This window comes from Vulpes lagopus, chromosome 6 (assembly GCF_018345385.1).
Source record: "Vulpes lagopus strain Blue_001 chromosome 6, ASM1834538v1, whole genome shotgun sequence".
NCBI classification, from domain to species: domain Eukaryota; kingdom Metazoa; phylum Chordata; class Mammalia; order Carnivora; family Canidae; genus Vulpes; species Vulpes lagopus.
The window spans coordinates 44,876,563-44,890,684 of NC_054829.1; the positions used below are offsets into that span (position 1 = coordinate 44,876,563).

Sequence of the window (14,122 nt, forward strand, 5' to 3'; positions counted from 1 at the left end):
AGGGATCTCTGGTCTCTTGCTGCTTTAAGGATCTCTTTATCTTTGGAATTTGCAAGTTTCACTATTAAATGTCGAGGTGTTGAGTTTTTTTTTTTTTAAAGACTTTATTTATTTATTCATGACAAACAGAGAGAGAGAGAGGCAGAGACACAGGCAGAGGGAGAAGCAGGCTCCATGCAGGGAGCCTGATGTGGGACTTGACCCCGGGACTCCAGGATCACGCACTGGGCTGAAGGCAGGTGCTAAACCACTGAGCCACCCAGGGATCCCTGTTGAGTGGTTTTTATTGATTTTAGGAGGGGAATCTCTCTATTTTCTGGATCTGAATGCCTGTTTCCCTTCCCAAGTTAAGGAAGTTCTCAGCTATGATTTGTTCAAAAACACTTTCTGGTCCTCTGTCCCTTTTGGCGTCCTCTGGAACCCCAATTAAATGTAGATTTCTCCTTCTGAGGCTGTCATTTATTTCCCTTAACCATTCCTCATGATCTTTTAATTGTTTTTCTCTTTTTTCCTCAGCTTCCTTCCTTGCCATCAACTTGTCTTCTGTGTCACTCACTCGTTCTTCTACCTCGTTAACTCTCATCGTTAGGACCTCCAGTTTGGATTGCATCTCATTTAATTGATTTTTAATTTCAGCCTGATTAGATATAAATTCTACAGTCATGAACTCTCTTGAATCCTTTATGCTTTTTTCCAGAGCCACCAGTAGCTTTATAATTGTGCTTCTGAATTGGCTTTCTGACATCAAATTGTAATCCAAATTCTGTAACTCTGTGGGAGAGAGGACTGTTTCTGATTCTTTATTTTGTGGTGAGTTCTTCCTTCTAGTCATTTTGCTCAGTGCAGAGTGGCCAAAAACAAGTTGTACTGGAAAAAGGAGAAAAAGAGAAAAAAGGGGGGGGGGGAGGAACATACAGAAAACAAAAAAAAAGAGGGAGTATCCTCTGAGTCTATATACTGTAAATCCCTCAACTTCCCCTCGAACTTTCCAGTGCTACTTGGTCAATAACTTGCTTTTCCCGTACCCTTCCAGCTGGTCTTCTGGGGGAGGGGCCTGCTATGCTGATTCTCAGGTGTGTGCACCTGGGGGAGCTGCGCAGCCCCCTGCCAGGCGCACGGCTCAGTGGGAGCTGTTTATCCTGTGTAGCCCCTGTGCAGTCCCAGGTACAAGGTGACATCAGGAGGAACAACAGCAGTGGCGGCGGCCAGCTCTCCAGTCTGGAGTCAGCTCCTGCAGTAACTACTGCAGGTCCCAGTCTGCAGGGGCCTGGATGCTCTGGGGGCGGGGGTGCCGATCTGCACAGCTCGGGGCTGCCTGGCAGCAGAAGTGTCCTTGCTGCCTTGTGTCCTCCCAGCCTCCATCTATCCCGGGGGAACGCAGGATCCTGGGCTGTGTCCCCAGGCGCCCTTGGCTCCGGGGCCTGCACCACTGGAATCGCGCTCCTGGAGCTGTGCAGCCGCCACCAGAGCCTCTGCCTGAGCTGCTTCTGGGACCCTGCCGGGCGCGCTCCAGCCCTTTAGGGAGCTCTGCCTGCGGTGTGTGGCGGCGCTCTCCCCTGGGTTGCAGTTCCTCTGTTAGTGCCCCTGGATCCTGAGGGCATCACTGCCCCTCCAGGGATCCTGCCCGAGCTCCCTGCGAGCACCTTTCCCTCCGGGAAGATTGATAAAGTTTCTGCTTCTCCGCGACTGGGCTTTCCTGGCTTTCCTGTTGTGGGGGCACTCCCCGCCCGACCTTAGCCCGGTTCCTTGCAGTAGGGGCGGCGGGGGGGGGGGGGGGTGGCTCGGATGCTTATTTATTTATTTTTTTCCATCTTCCTACTTTGATAGAAGTGCGAACTCTTCTCACTGTAGCATTCCGGCTGTTCTCTCTTTAAATCTCAGGCCGAATTCGTAGGTTTTCAAGGTGATTTGAAGGTTATCTAGGTAATTTGGTGGGGACAGGTGACTTGGGGAGCCTACTCTTCCGCCATCTTGCCCCCCTTCCTCTGTTCTGTATCTTAACCTGTGTAGTAGTTATATAAGTGTATCAACTTTGTAAAAATTCATTGAACTATACACTTAGAGTTTTTGTTCTTTCCTGTGTGAATGTTATATTTGAATAAAAAAGTTTACTACCACAATATCTATGTATACATCAAACAAATTTGGTTTGACTTTACTTGCTCTACTTTTTAACTCTGGTATTATTTCTGCAGAAGTAAAAAATTACTCACTTTTTAATATTAAAAAGATGAAGATATGTGATCAGAGAACAAACACAGTTATTTTATAACCTTATTCTAATTTACTTGATAGTTGGATATTAGCGAAAGAAATTGTAATGGTGGAATAATCTCATGGGACTAGATTTGGTATTCTTAAAGTACCTGGGGGCAGGTAGTAGTTTTATGTTTTTAGCTAAATTTTAGTGGAATTATTTTAGGATGGGATATTATTTTGAATTTCTGTGGAATATCAAAATAGTTTTGTTTGGCCCTTTTTTAAATTAAGTTTGTGTGTGTGTGTGTGTGTGTGTACATGCATGTATAAATGTGTATATATATATTCCTTTTATATTACAGTAGGACATGCTGTTATGTGTGAAATGTTTCAGACTTCAATATAATGCAAGTGTGGACAAGAAGCAAGTGAAACTTTCAGTTCTTTTTTGCCATTTTTTTTCAGTAGTGCACACTATCTTTATATAAAGTGTGTTTTGGAAACTTTTCATTATGATTATGGAATTAACTTCCTTTTTCTGTTTCATTTAATTTTAAAACTGAAGTTCAAAGATTTAGTTTCATTTTAGTGTCAAACAAGTAAAATGTTTTTATTAAATTGCTGTTATATTTTTAGTTGTGGTTTTAAAAATGAATGTATTTCTAGGGAGTGCCAGTGGAATTTTTGGTGTTAGATGATATTGATTCACTAATATCCCATGTGGAAAGTAATGTGCACATTGAAGAAATTCAAGAAGATGAAGATGAGGACACGAAAAGGCCAAATATGGGTAATACATTTTGCGATGCTCTTTCTCCTTCCAACCCTCATTCCTACTCGTCACCCATAAGATCAGTGAAATTTAGATGAATTAACTTTCTCATAGAATGTTTTGACATTCAAGACTACAGGTAACTTGGAGAAACCTATTTTGAATGACATTTTGTCAAGTTGATTTGGTGGAAAAGGTAAGGATGCTGTATTTTATTTAGTGTGATACCTTTCATTGTTACATGCTAGGCTTCCAGCTTTCCGCATCTGTGCATTTATCTTCTGAATCCATTCTTTCAGCCTTACTGGTCTACTCCATGTTTAAAAATGACCCAGGACCACAGCATGGTATTTTATTTTTATTTTTTCCTATTAGGAAATGAAATTCTAATAAATGTTGTTGTATTTGTTGTTGTAAATAAGTCTAATTGTTGACAATTTGGGAGTAAATTTCAGTAACATTTTAAAACCTCTTTTTTTAACATGTTACATTTCTTTTTATTGTACTTATTCCTTATATTTTTGAAGTATTCTATGGTTTCAAGGCTATTTTCCTACACATTATTCACTTTGTCATCCTCTAAGTTAGCTGATGTCACCTTCATTTTGTAGCAGAAGAATCTGTTTTAGCAGGGTTGAGTAACCTACCCAAGGTTGCACAAATGGCATGTGGTGGAGCCTGGACTAGAACTTAAGCATTCGGACTTGAAATCTTATGTTTGATCATTACTGTTACTGATACCTCTTTCGCAACATTAATCCTATTCTGTAATTGCTCACTTACTTTTTTCTCCACTAGTCTATAATATCTCTAAAGTAGGGATTATGTATTGTTCATTTTTGTATTGCATTTAGTATATACTTGAATGTTTTACAGAGTACTATTGTAAGCACCAAGAAAGGAGTAATTTACATATTCTTTTTGTGAGATCCATTCATTATTTTGATCAGAATCTATATTATAAATTTAATGAGGGCTTTGAGCTTCAGTGGTTACCAGTGACCAGTTTCTTGGTTTGAGTTATGTTCTAATTCTTTTCTAATATGCAGAAGTTGGAACTGCTCATGTTTTAAGCCAGAGTTCTCTGTAGTATTGTCATTACATAGACCTGTGTTTTGGTTTCTTTCTCCTGGCTCTGTTTCTATCATGCTTCATATGTTCTATCCTCCAGTCAAGGGAATTGTCCCTCTATCCACTTAATCAGGTCTTGCCCTTAGTGGGAGGTGCTTGTTTCAAGACTTCCTTATTGGCATATCCCCTTGGTTTGCCATGTGGTGTGACTTTCTCTTTCTTCTCTGCCTGCCTTCTCTCCCCAGCCTAGTTCTAGGGTTCCTTATACAGCTTTGCCTTTTGTTTCTTGTTTTGTTGTGGGATTTTTTTTTTTTTTGGTCTTACTTTCCTAGGTCTGTAATTCATATTGGCCCAAAATAGTGTATGTCCACATAATACTCCCCTTGTTTTATTCCATTTGTATAGGAAAAATATGCAGTATAGGAAAGAGTTTGTTACCATGTGAGAGGACAACACAAAGAAAAATGTCCTTCAAAGGAAATGGACACAGAATGAATCAGAATAAAGTGGACTGAATTCTACAAAAGGATAATATGGAAAAGATATTAAACTCACATGTGTGTATATATTGATAAAAAGAGTGGATCAATTTTAAAGTGACAGCTTATTGAGAGAATAGAAAGGAGAGAAAGGAAGTGTTGGAAGAAGTGAACAAGAATGGGTTAAGAAGTAAGAAAGGACTGGAAGGATAAGGAAAATATGTGAGGAAAATAGGCCTTTTTAAATTTTGGTATTGGAGTTCTAATTTGTTAGTGTCATGGAATGTGGTGTTTTTAAGTTCCTTTAAGTTAGTGTTGTACAACTCTTAATGTTTAAGATTTGAACACTGAGGCCCAGAGAGTTATGTGACTGACTAGAGTCACACAGCAGAAACCTGTGGAGATATACTGTAATTCAGATCTAGTATTTTATTTTATAGTATTAAAAATCATATGAAAGTAATACTTTTTAAAAACTGTTTTCCTCCATTCATCTTTCTTTCTGTGTTATTATAAGGAATTATGAACTTACCATAAAGTAGATGGGATAATAGAACAGATCTCCTGGTATCCATTACCTGGACCCACCCAACCACTATCAATCCATGGCTCTCCTATTCTAGTCACTGCCCACTCCTGATCATTTTTTTGCAAATCCCAAATACATTATTTTATCCAAAAAGATTTCCCTATGTATTTCAGAAATATAAGGATTCTCCTTTTAGGATGAACATAATGAGCACTGGGTGTTGTATGCAACTGATGAATCCTTGAATTCTACCTCTGAAACTAATAATAGAATATATGTTAATTAAATTGAATTGAATTAAAAAAACACAAAAATTAAAATGAACATAATAGAGGACCTGGGTGGCTTAGTCCAATTGAGTATCCCAACTCTTGATTTCAGTTCAGGTCATGATCTCAGGGTCATGAGATCAAACCCTACGTTGAGCCTGCTTGGGATTCTCTCTTTGCACCTCCCTCTTCCCCCCTCTCCACCTAGCTTGTACTCACTTGCTTTCTCTCTCTCTCTCTCTCTCTCTCTCTCTCTCTCTCCCCCTGGGGAAAAAAAAGAACATAATGCTATTATTACATCTAAAAACTAATAGTAATTTTGATATCACTAGATAGCCAATCAATGTTTGCATTTTCATTTGCATGCTCCTTCATGCCACTGTGCCTTTGCACATGCTGTTCCCTTTGCTCTGCATGCCTACACTGCCTTCCTTCACTGCCTACCTAAGTTTATTTTCTTTTAATATTCAGCTAGTGTCAACTCTTTTAGGAAACTTTGTCTTTCTAATCAAGTTAGTTAGATATCCTTTCAGTTTTTCTATATAATCTGTACAAACCTCCAACAGAATATTTAAAAATGCAAAAATGTGTTTTTTTACCCCAGGCATAGGTGGATAGATGGGTGGATGGGTGGATAAATGGATGGGTCTGCTGGTTTGTTGGTTTGTCTGAGTTAATTATAGGTTTTTATATATTCAGAATCCATATAACTTGATGTACTTATAATCTAAAATTCTTGGCTTGTATGGCTCCTTATGATCTAGCTACTGCCTAGTCTAGAGTTTTTCTCATGCCATTTACTCCTTCGTCCTATCTTGTTTTAGTCAAATTTGCCTTCCCTCAGTATATGCTAAGCTATATGCTAAGCTTTTTTATGTTTTATAGCCTTTGTATATGTTTTTCTTTTTGCCTAAGACATTTTTTTTTGGATTCTCTAGCTGGAAGGTTTTGAATCTCCCAATCTAAATTTCCCTATTACAATCTCTCATGTATCATTTTCTTTCCTTAAACTGGCACAATTTGAAACTATTGTTTATTCAGTGATCAGTTTATTGTCTCACTTTTCTGTAAATAGAAGCTCCATGTGGTCAGGGACTGTTTCATTTACTATTTTCTGTTAATGTCTGTTTTGTTTACTATTTTCCCTAGTGTTGATCAGAGTGCTTGTCATCCAGTGAAATTTGTATTTATCTTAGTTTTGCATTTATATGTACATTAATTTATTTTTGAACATTTTAGATGTTCAAGATGATGAAGTGGCAGAAACTGTTTACAGAGATAGGAAGAGACCCTTACCTTTGGAACTCACTGTGGAACTAACAGAAGAGACATTTAACACGACAGTAGTGGCTTCTGATAGCATAGTGCTTTTCTATGCTGGTTGTGAGTATGAGCCTTCAGAGGAGGCAGTATTACACATTAGAGCACTTAAAGTTGGCAGATTTTATTTTTGCATTCTGTATATTGCATGTTGTCAAATGACATAGTTTTCATATGTTCCAGGTAGACTGCACATTTTGAAGGATTTACTAATTTAGAAAAATTATTATGATTCAGGCTAATGATTTTTTTAAAAGATTTTATTTATTTGATAGCACAAACAGGGACAGAGGCAGAGGCAGAGGCAGACAGAGGAAGAGGGTAGGCTCCCCACTGAGCAGGGAGCCCAAAGTGGGGCTCTATCCCAGGTCCCTGGGATCATGACCTGAGTGTAAGGTAGATGCTCAACTGACTGAGCCACCCAGGCCCCCCCCGCCCCAGCTAATGATTTTAATATATTAACTGTTCTTATGGATCTATAGGACATATATTGCTTTTACCTTCAAATAATAGCCCTTCAACTATATTCTTTGCAATATAAGTATAGACAATTAGTTGCCTTTGGAATCCTCTTGAATGTGTGTACAATATTGAGTACTGTATATTAGAATATTTCTTATGAAGAAGTAACAATTTTGGGAAGCCCTATAAATCTGTGTTTGTTAATGTATATGTATGGATGCTTTGGAGAGATATGCGTGTTGCAATATTTGTTGAATTTTTATTTTAATGTAGGGCAAGCAGTATCCATGGCATTTCTGCAATCCTATATCGATTTGGCAATTAAATTGAAAGGTATGTAATGTGATATGCATGTTTATTTTCTTGATTCTCAGCTGTAGCTATTTGTAAAACCATATCATGCTAAAGATGAAGAAAACCACTTAAAATTTCACGTTATTATATTTGTGTCTCCAGTGTTATGTTAATGAACCATGAGTTTCAGAGAGGCTCAGAAGCATTCATTTTGGCTCTCTTCATGGAACTGTGTTTAGTATATATAGTAGAGAGCCTATGTATTAAGTACTTGTGGCCACAGTTAATCTAGTAATCTTTTTGGCTGAATTCATTCAGTAAATATTTATTGAGAGCCTACTCTGAGCCAGTAACTATTAAATATTATTAAATAAATACTAAATATACTTAAACAAAATGTGACAAATAAGACTCTGTCTCACAGTCTAACCAAACATGTAAGATCTCTGTTCTTGAAGCTATTCATTTAGCTCCTTGTGGACTGGATAGCCAGTGGATCTTAATAGTCAATATCTTTTAACTGTTCAATGAAAATATGCTCCAGTGGTAGGCAAATAAGAATTCAAAGAATAGACTTGAACTCAGAATATCTATCCTGTCATCCCAGCAAAGACATAGGGAGGAGGTAAGGAGAAATAATGTTGGATTAGGATAATGTTTTATAAACATTTGAATAAGACAGAATGTATCATGCTTCATATCTGAAATATGATTTTTTTTCCTACTGTTTTTTTCCTTAGAGATTCTAGTTAAATAAGGCTTATTCTTTTAGCTATTTTACAAATGTATCCACCATTTAGGTTTTTGGGGGCACTAGCTTAAGCTCTTTCAATTTTTAGTAAGTTCTTTTCAGTAGGTAGCATACCTTATACATAGCTCACTGGATTTGGTATATTGCCTTAAATTGTAGAATACTTGATGTTTAATAATTGTTGAATAAATGAATAAGTTAATACTGTAGAATTTAGTGGAAAATGTCTACTAGTATACAACTTATATACTGGGAACTTTTGTGAACTCAAGAAATTAATTCCAGAAAGTCAATCCTAAATATAACATGTTCTATGGTAATAAAAACATCAGAGATTTAAAAAATCACTTTGAACCATTTTTCCTCAGTTCATTTCTCAACAATGTTTGATCCAACTTCTGATTATTTCATTACCCAAGTGAAGATGTGATTAAGTCTACAGATAATGTGATTCCTAATCTTTTTTTTTTTTTTTTTTAAGCAAATCCTATTACTCTCTTTCAGATTCTCTTTGAATTCTTATTTGCCTACCACTGGATTTCAGATTCTGTAGTTGCAATCTATAGAAAGATATAAATTTCTTCTTTTTGGTTCTCCAGCCACACTGGCAAAAAATTAGAAGAAAAAGGGGTGGTAAATATAAACCATAAATGAAGGAATAACTAGATAATTCTGTGAATAATAGAATTAACCCCCCACCTAGCCCATTTGTCAATACCAAATGAAAATGGGAACAGAGTCCCTTACTTTCTTCTCTATTGATGATCAACTAAAGAGGCTCCCTGGCCCCTAGAGACACATAGTATAGGTAATTGTTTTGCATCTACACTGAAGCCCATACTACAACTTTGTAAATTAGGAGAATATTGTAATACTTTGGGTGTTCAGTCCTGTAACCTTGCACATTGGCTACATGGGAAAAAGCCACTTTTCATCTAAGACGGTGAAGAATATTTCAGTCACAAGGTGGCAGCAAATGTCAAGTTTTTATATACGTACCTACTATCTGTAGCTAAGAGAATCTGTTTATTTTTCCTTTAAATTAGGAACACTGTTTGAAATTCCTGCATTGATAAAGTATAGGGGGATGTAATACTGCAGGCATCTTAGACTCTACTAGCAGATGAACATGCAAAAGGGACTCAAAAAAGCAGCAAAGGAGGTGGGGAAATAAGCCAAATAGGGGAAGGGGTTGCAAAAATCAAGGGAAGAGAGTTTCCAGTGGAAGTAGTTCATGCTGATGAGAGGTTAAAATAAGAATGGGCTAAAAAATGTTGTCAAGTCTACACAACTGAGTTTCCTACATTAATATTTATAAAATGTGCATTTCCTTTTGTTTAGGCACATCCACTATGCTACTCACTAGAGTGAACTGTGCAGATTGGTCTGATTTATGTACCAAGCAAAATGTTACTGAATTTCCTGTTGTAAAGATGTACAAGGAAGGGAAGAATCCGGTGTCTTATGTTGGTATGCTAGGAACTGAAGATCTCCTAAAATTTATCCAGCTGTAAGTATTCAGCTTCTCCCTAAGACTTTTAAATTTTGAGGTCTGTAAACCTTCTAATTGCCATACTTTGTTGACACACATTGAATAGATAAGGAGTAGTGAATTGAGATCATAAGATAAACATTGGTGGGGAGAGCTTATCCACATTTCTTCACTTTTAGGGAGATAGAAATTTTGTTTAATGAGGGTGATTTTTTTATTATTATTATTAGAATAGTATTTAGTTGTCTTTATTTTGTCAGATATTTATCCTGTGGAATATAGTGTTTGCTAACATCAATATATTTTATTCTTTTGTAAGCTGAAAACTATCTTTAAAAATTAATTTTGAATATACTTATATATTCACCCAGCAGCAGGATTTCATGCCCAGTGAACATAACATCTGTACAAGAAGCAGAAGAATATTTAAGTGGGGAATTATATAAAGACCTGATCTCCTACTCTAGTGTGTCAGTGCTGGGACTATTTAGCCCAAACATGACAACAGGTAAGTAGTTATGTAAGTTAAAAACTTGATTGCTAGTTTTTTTAAAAAAGTAAATTAATATCTTTTTAAATTATTGAGAACTCAAATGATAGAATTTTGAAAATTAAAAAATTAGAAGAAAAATATCTAAAATTATTTAGAGTTAAATTTTGATATAATTCCTTCCCTCTTCTGTGTATTGCATATTTATATATATTTTATTGTAATCGGGCTAATATTGTGTATCTAGGTTAGTATCTTGCTGTTTCTATTTAATAGTACATGGGTGCATTTTTTTTCCATTACATGGGTGATTTAATATATTTCAAAAGCATCATGACTGTATTTTTGGATGCATATACCATAATTTTACTTAACTGTTTCCAACAAATAACATCTGTTGTTTCCCTTTTTTCTTTTTGCCATAAAGAATATTTTTATTTATGCATCTGTGTGAATTTAGACTGTTTAATGGGTATCGAATCCCAATAGGAGGATAACTTTTTGTTTTCTGTAAACTATGTGTTACATATGTTATTCATTTTTAAAAATGGGATTTTAGTGCTTGTCTAATGAATTACTATGAAATTTTTATGTATTAAGGATATTAGGTTCTTGTTATTTTGTTTCAATTATTTTCCCCTAGTTTGGTTTTTAGCTTTAATAATTTTATGTTTAGTGGCTTAAATTTTGTTTTCAAATTTATTGATTTTGAGATTTCTTTTTTTTTTTTTTTTGATTTTGAGATTTCTTCAGTGGATTTCAGTTGGAGAAAATCTCTGTCATCCTTCTTAATTAATATTCACCTGAATTTTCTTCTTGCTTTAATTTATAGTATTTTCTTACTCTCATTTATAGTGTCTCCTTCTTTAAATATTTTTTCTTTTTTAAAAATTGTGATAAAATACATGTAACAAATTTACCATCTTAACCTGTTTCAGCATATAGTTTGCTAGTGTCAAGTATATTTACACTGTTGTGCAGCTAATCTCTAGAACTTTTTCATTTTGCAAAACTGAACCTCTGTACCTGTGAAACAATTCTCTGTATCCCTGTTTCCCTAGCCCCTGGCAACCTCAATTCTACTTTGTAACTCTGTGAGTTTGACTACCCTGGATACCTCCTATAAGTGGCATCATACAGTATTTGTCTTCTATTGGCTGGCTTATTTCACTTAGCACGAAGTCCTCAAGGTTTATTCCTGTTGTGTCATGGATCAGAATTTTACTTTTAGGGGCCCCTGGGTGGCGCAGTTGGTTAAGCACCCGACTCATGATTTTGGCTCAGGTCTTGAGCTCACAGTCTTGAGATGGAGCCCTGTGTGGGGCTCTGAGCTCAGAGAGGAGTCTCCTAGAGTCTGCACTCTCTAAAATAAATCTAAAAAAAAGAATTTCCCTTGTGATGTGGTGAGCACTAGGTGTTATACTATATGTTGGCAAATTGAATTTAAAATAAAAAAATAGAATAAAAAGAATTTCATTCCTTTTAAAGGCTGAATAATATTGCATTGCATGTAACACATTTTATTTATCCATTCATTTGTTGATGGACACTTGGGCAGTTTTCACCACCTCTTGGCTATTGTGCATAATGCTTCTGTGAACATGAGTGTGCAAATATCTCTTCAGGACCCTGCTTTCAGTTTTTTTGGATATATACCCAGAAGTGGAATTGCTGGGTCATATGATAGTCCTGTTTTTAATTCTTTGAGGAGTTACCATACTGTTCTCCATAGTGGCTGTACCATTTTATATTCCCACCAAGAGTATACAAGAGATCTTATTTTTCTAGGCCCTCACCAACACTTGTTATTTTCTGTTTTTTTTTGATAGTAGCCATTTGTAATGGGTGTGAGGTTTTGATTTGATCATGGGTTTGATTTTCACTTTCTTAATAAGTAGTGATATGGAGCATCTTTTTATGCCCTTGTTGGCCATTTGTATATCTTCTTTGGAGAAATGTTTATTCAAGTCCTATGCCCATTTTTAAATCAGGTTGCTGTTGAGTTGTAGGAATTCTTTATTTATTCCGGAAATTAACCTCTTATCATATATATGAATTGCATATATTTTCTTCTGTCCCATAGGATGCTTTTCTACTCTGTTGATTGTGTTCTTTGATTTTTTATATAAGTTTTTAAGTATTTAGAATTTTTGTGCATGATATGAGGTTAGGGGCCAACTTTATTTTTGTCTGAATAGTTCATTCTACCATCACCATATTAAATCCATGTCTGTCTGTATGTGTGTATATAATCTGTTTAAATGTTTTTTTTTTTAAGATTTTATTTATTTATTCATGAGAGAAACAGAGAGGGAGAGAGAAAGAAAGAGAGAGAGAGAGAGAGAGAGAGAGACCCAGGCAGAGGAAGAAGCAGGCTCCATGCAGGAAGCCTGATGTGGGACTCAATCCCGGGTTTCCAGGGTCACGCCCTGGGCTGGAGGTGGCACTAAACCGCTGAGCCACCAGAGCTATCCAGATTTTTTCTATTTTATTCACTTTTATCTCCCTGTTGATACCTAATCTGTTAGTTTTTATTTTAAAGATTTATATATTTGTTTTAGAGAGTGAGACTGAGCAGGGGGAGGGGCAGAGGGAGGAAGAGAGACAAGCAGACTCTGCACTGAGTGCAGACTCTGACAATGGGCTTGATCCCAGGACTCTGAGATCATGACCTGAGGTGAAATCAAGAGTTAGACACTTACTGAGGCACCCAGGCACCCCTCTAATCTATTAGGTTTATAATACATGTTGAATATGTAATTGAGTCAACTCTCTTGATTGTATTTTATACATTTTCTTATCTTTTTTTTTTTTTTTTTTTGCCTGTTGGCTCCTCCAGCTAAGCTTTAATCATTTATACATACATATTGTCTAAACTTATTTGTGAAAAAAAATAAATAAATAAACTTATTTGTGTTTTTGTTGCTTGTTTTATGCTTCACTAGTATTTCTTTAGTTATTTTGGTCTACATGGAGTATGCTTCTTTTGGTTTTATTTTCCCCAGAGCTAGAGAAGATGTTCTTAAAAAAAAAAAATATATATATATATATATATATATATATGTATTAGAATCTATAAGATTAAAGACCTCTTCGATGATTTTGACTCCTTACGACTGCTTTTAATTTCTTCTGTTACCTTTTTTCTATATGAGCCTCTATAGTCTCATATTACAGACTCGTTATCATTATTGCTGACCTTTAATTTTTTTGCATTATATATTTCTCTTTCAAATATTTTTTACATTTTTCTAATTTTTTTGTATATTTTTTTATTGGAGTTTGATTTGCCAACATATAGTATAACACCCAGTGCTTGATCATAAAACTTAACCCTAACCAATCTGGCAGCAGTCGGAAACAGGAAGATGAAATTTTTGCTGTCTTGTCATCATCATATAATAAATGGGAACATAAAAGTTAGGATGCTGACTCACCCACAGAGAAAACTTTTCCCTGATTGTAAATGCAGAGAGGGATTTTTCTTTATATATATATATATATATATATAAGATATCACCATAGGGAACAGTATACTTTATGATAGTTCTATACAAATGATAAGATTTACACATAATTATCTCTCAACAAAGGTCAAAAGTATAAGGCACCTGGGTGGCTCAGTTGGTTTTAAGCACTTGACTCTTGGTTTTTTGTTTTGTTTTTTTTTTTTTAAGATTTTATTTATTTATTCATGATAGTCACACAGAGAGAGACAGAGAGGCAGAGACACAGGCAGAGGGAGAAGCAGGCTCCATGCACCGGGAGCCCGATGTGGGATTCGATCCCAGGTCTCCAGGATCGCGCCCTGGGCCAAAGGCAGGCGCCAAACCGCTGCGCCACCCAGGGATCCCGACTCTTGGTTTTGGCTCAGGTTATGATCTCAGGGTCATGAGATGGAGCCCTGCATTAGGCTCTGTGCACAGCTTGGAGTCTCTCTCACCCACCTCTTCCCCTTCTGCCTCCCTCTACTCACATGTGTGCATGCATGAGT

General features: G+C 36.2%; 1 protein-coding gene across 4 annotated transcripts in view; it reads left to right on the forward strand.

The window, feature by feature from the left end:
- TXNDC16 (thioredoxin domain containing 16) overlaps positions 1-14,122 on the forward strand; it is a 134,709-nt gene that overhangs the window by 88,219 nt on the left and 32,368 nt on the right. For 2 of the 4 annotated variants that reach the window (XM_041759406.1, XM_041759404.1), the window contains exons 12-16: positions 2,866-2,989; positions 6,559-6,702; positions 7,375-7,434; positions 9,488-9,656; positions 10,010-10,146. In XM_041759406.1, the coding sequence (XP_041615340.1) occupies positions 2,866-2,989; positions 6,559-6,702; positions 7,375-7,434; positions 9,488-9,656; positions 10,010-10,146 (634 nt within the window). The remainder of the gene's footprint in view (positions 1-2,865; positions 2,990-6,558; positions 6,703-7,374; positions 7,435-9,487; positions 9,657-10,009; positions 10,147-14,122) is intronic. The other 2 variants (XM_041759405.1, XM_041759408.1) reach the window with 2 other exon arrangements.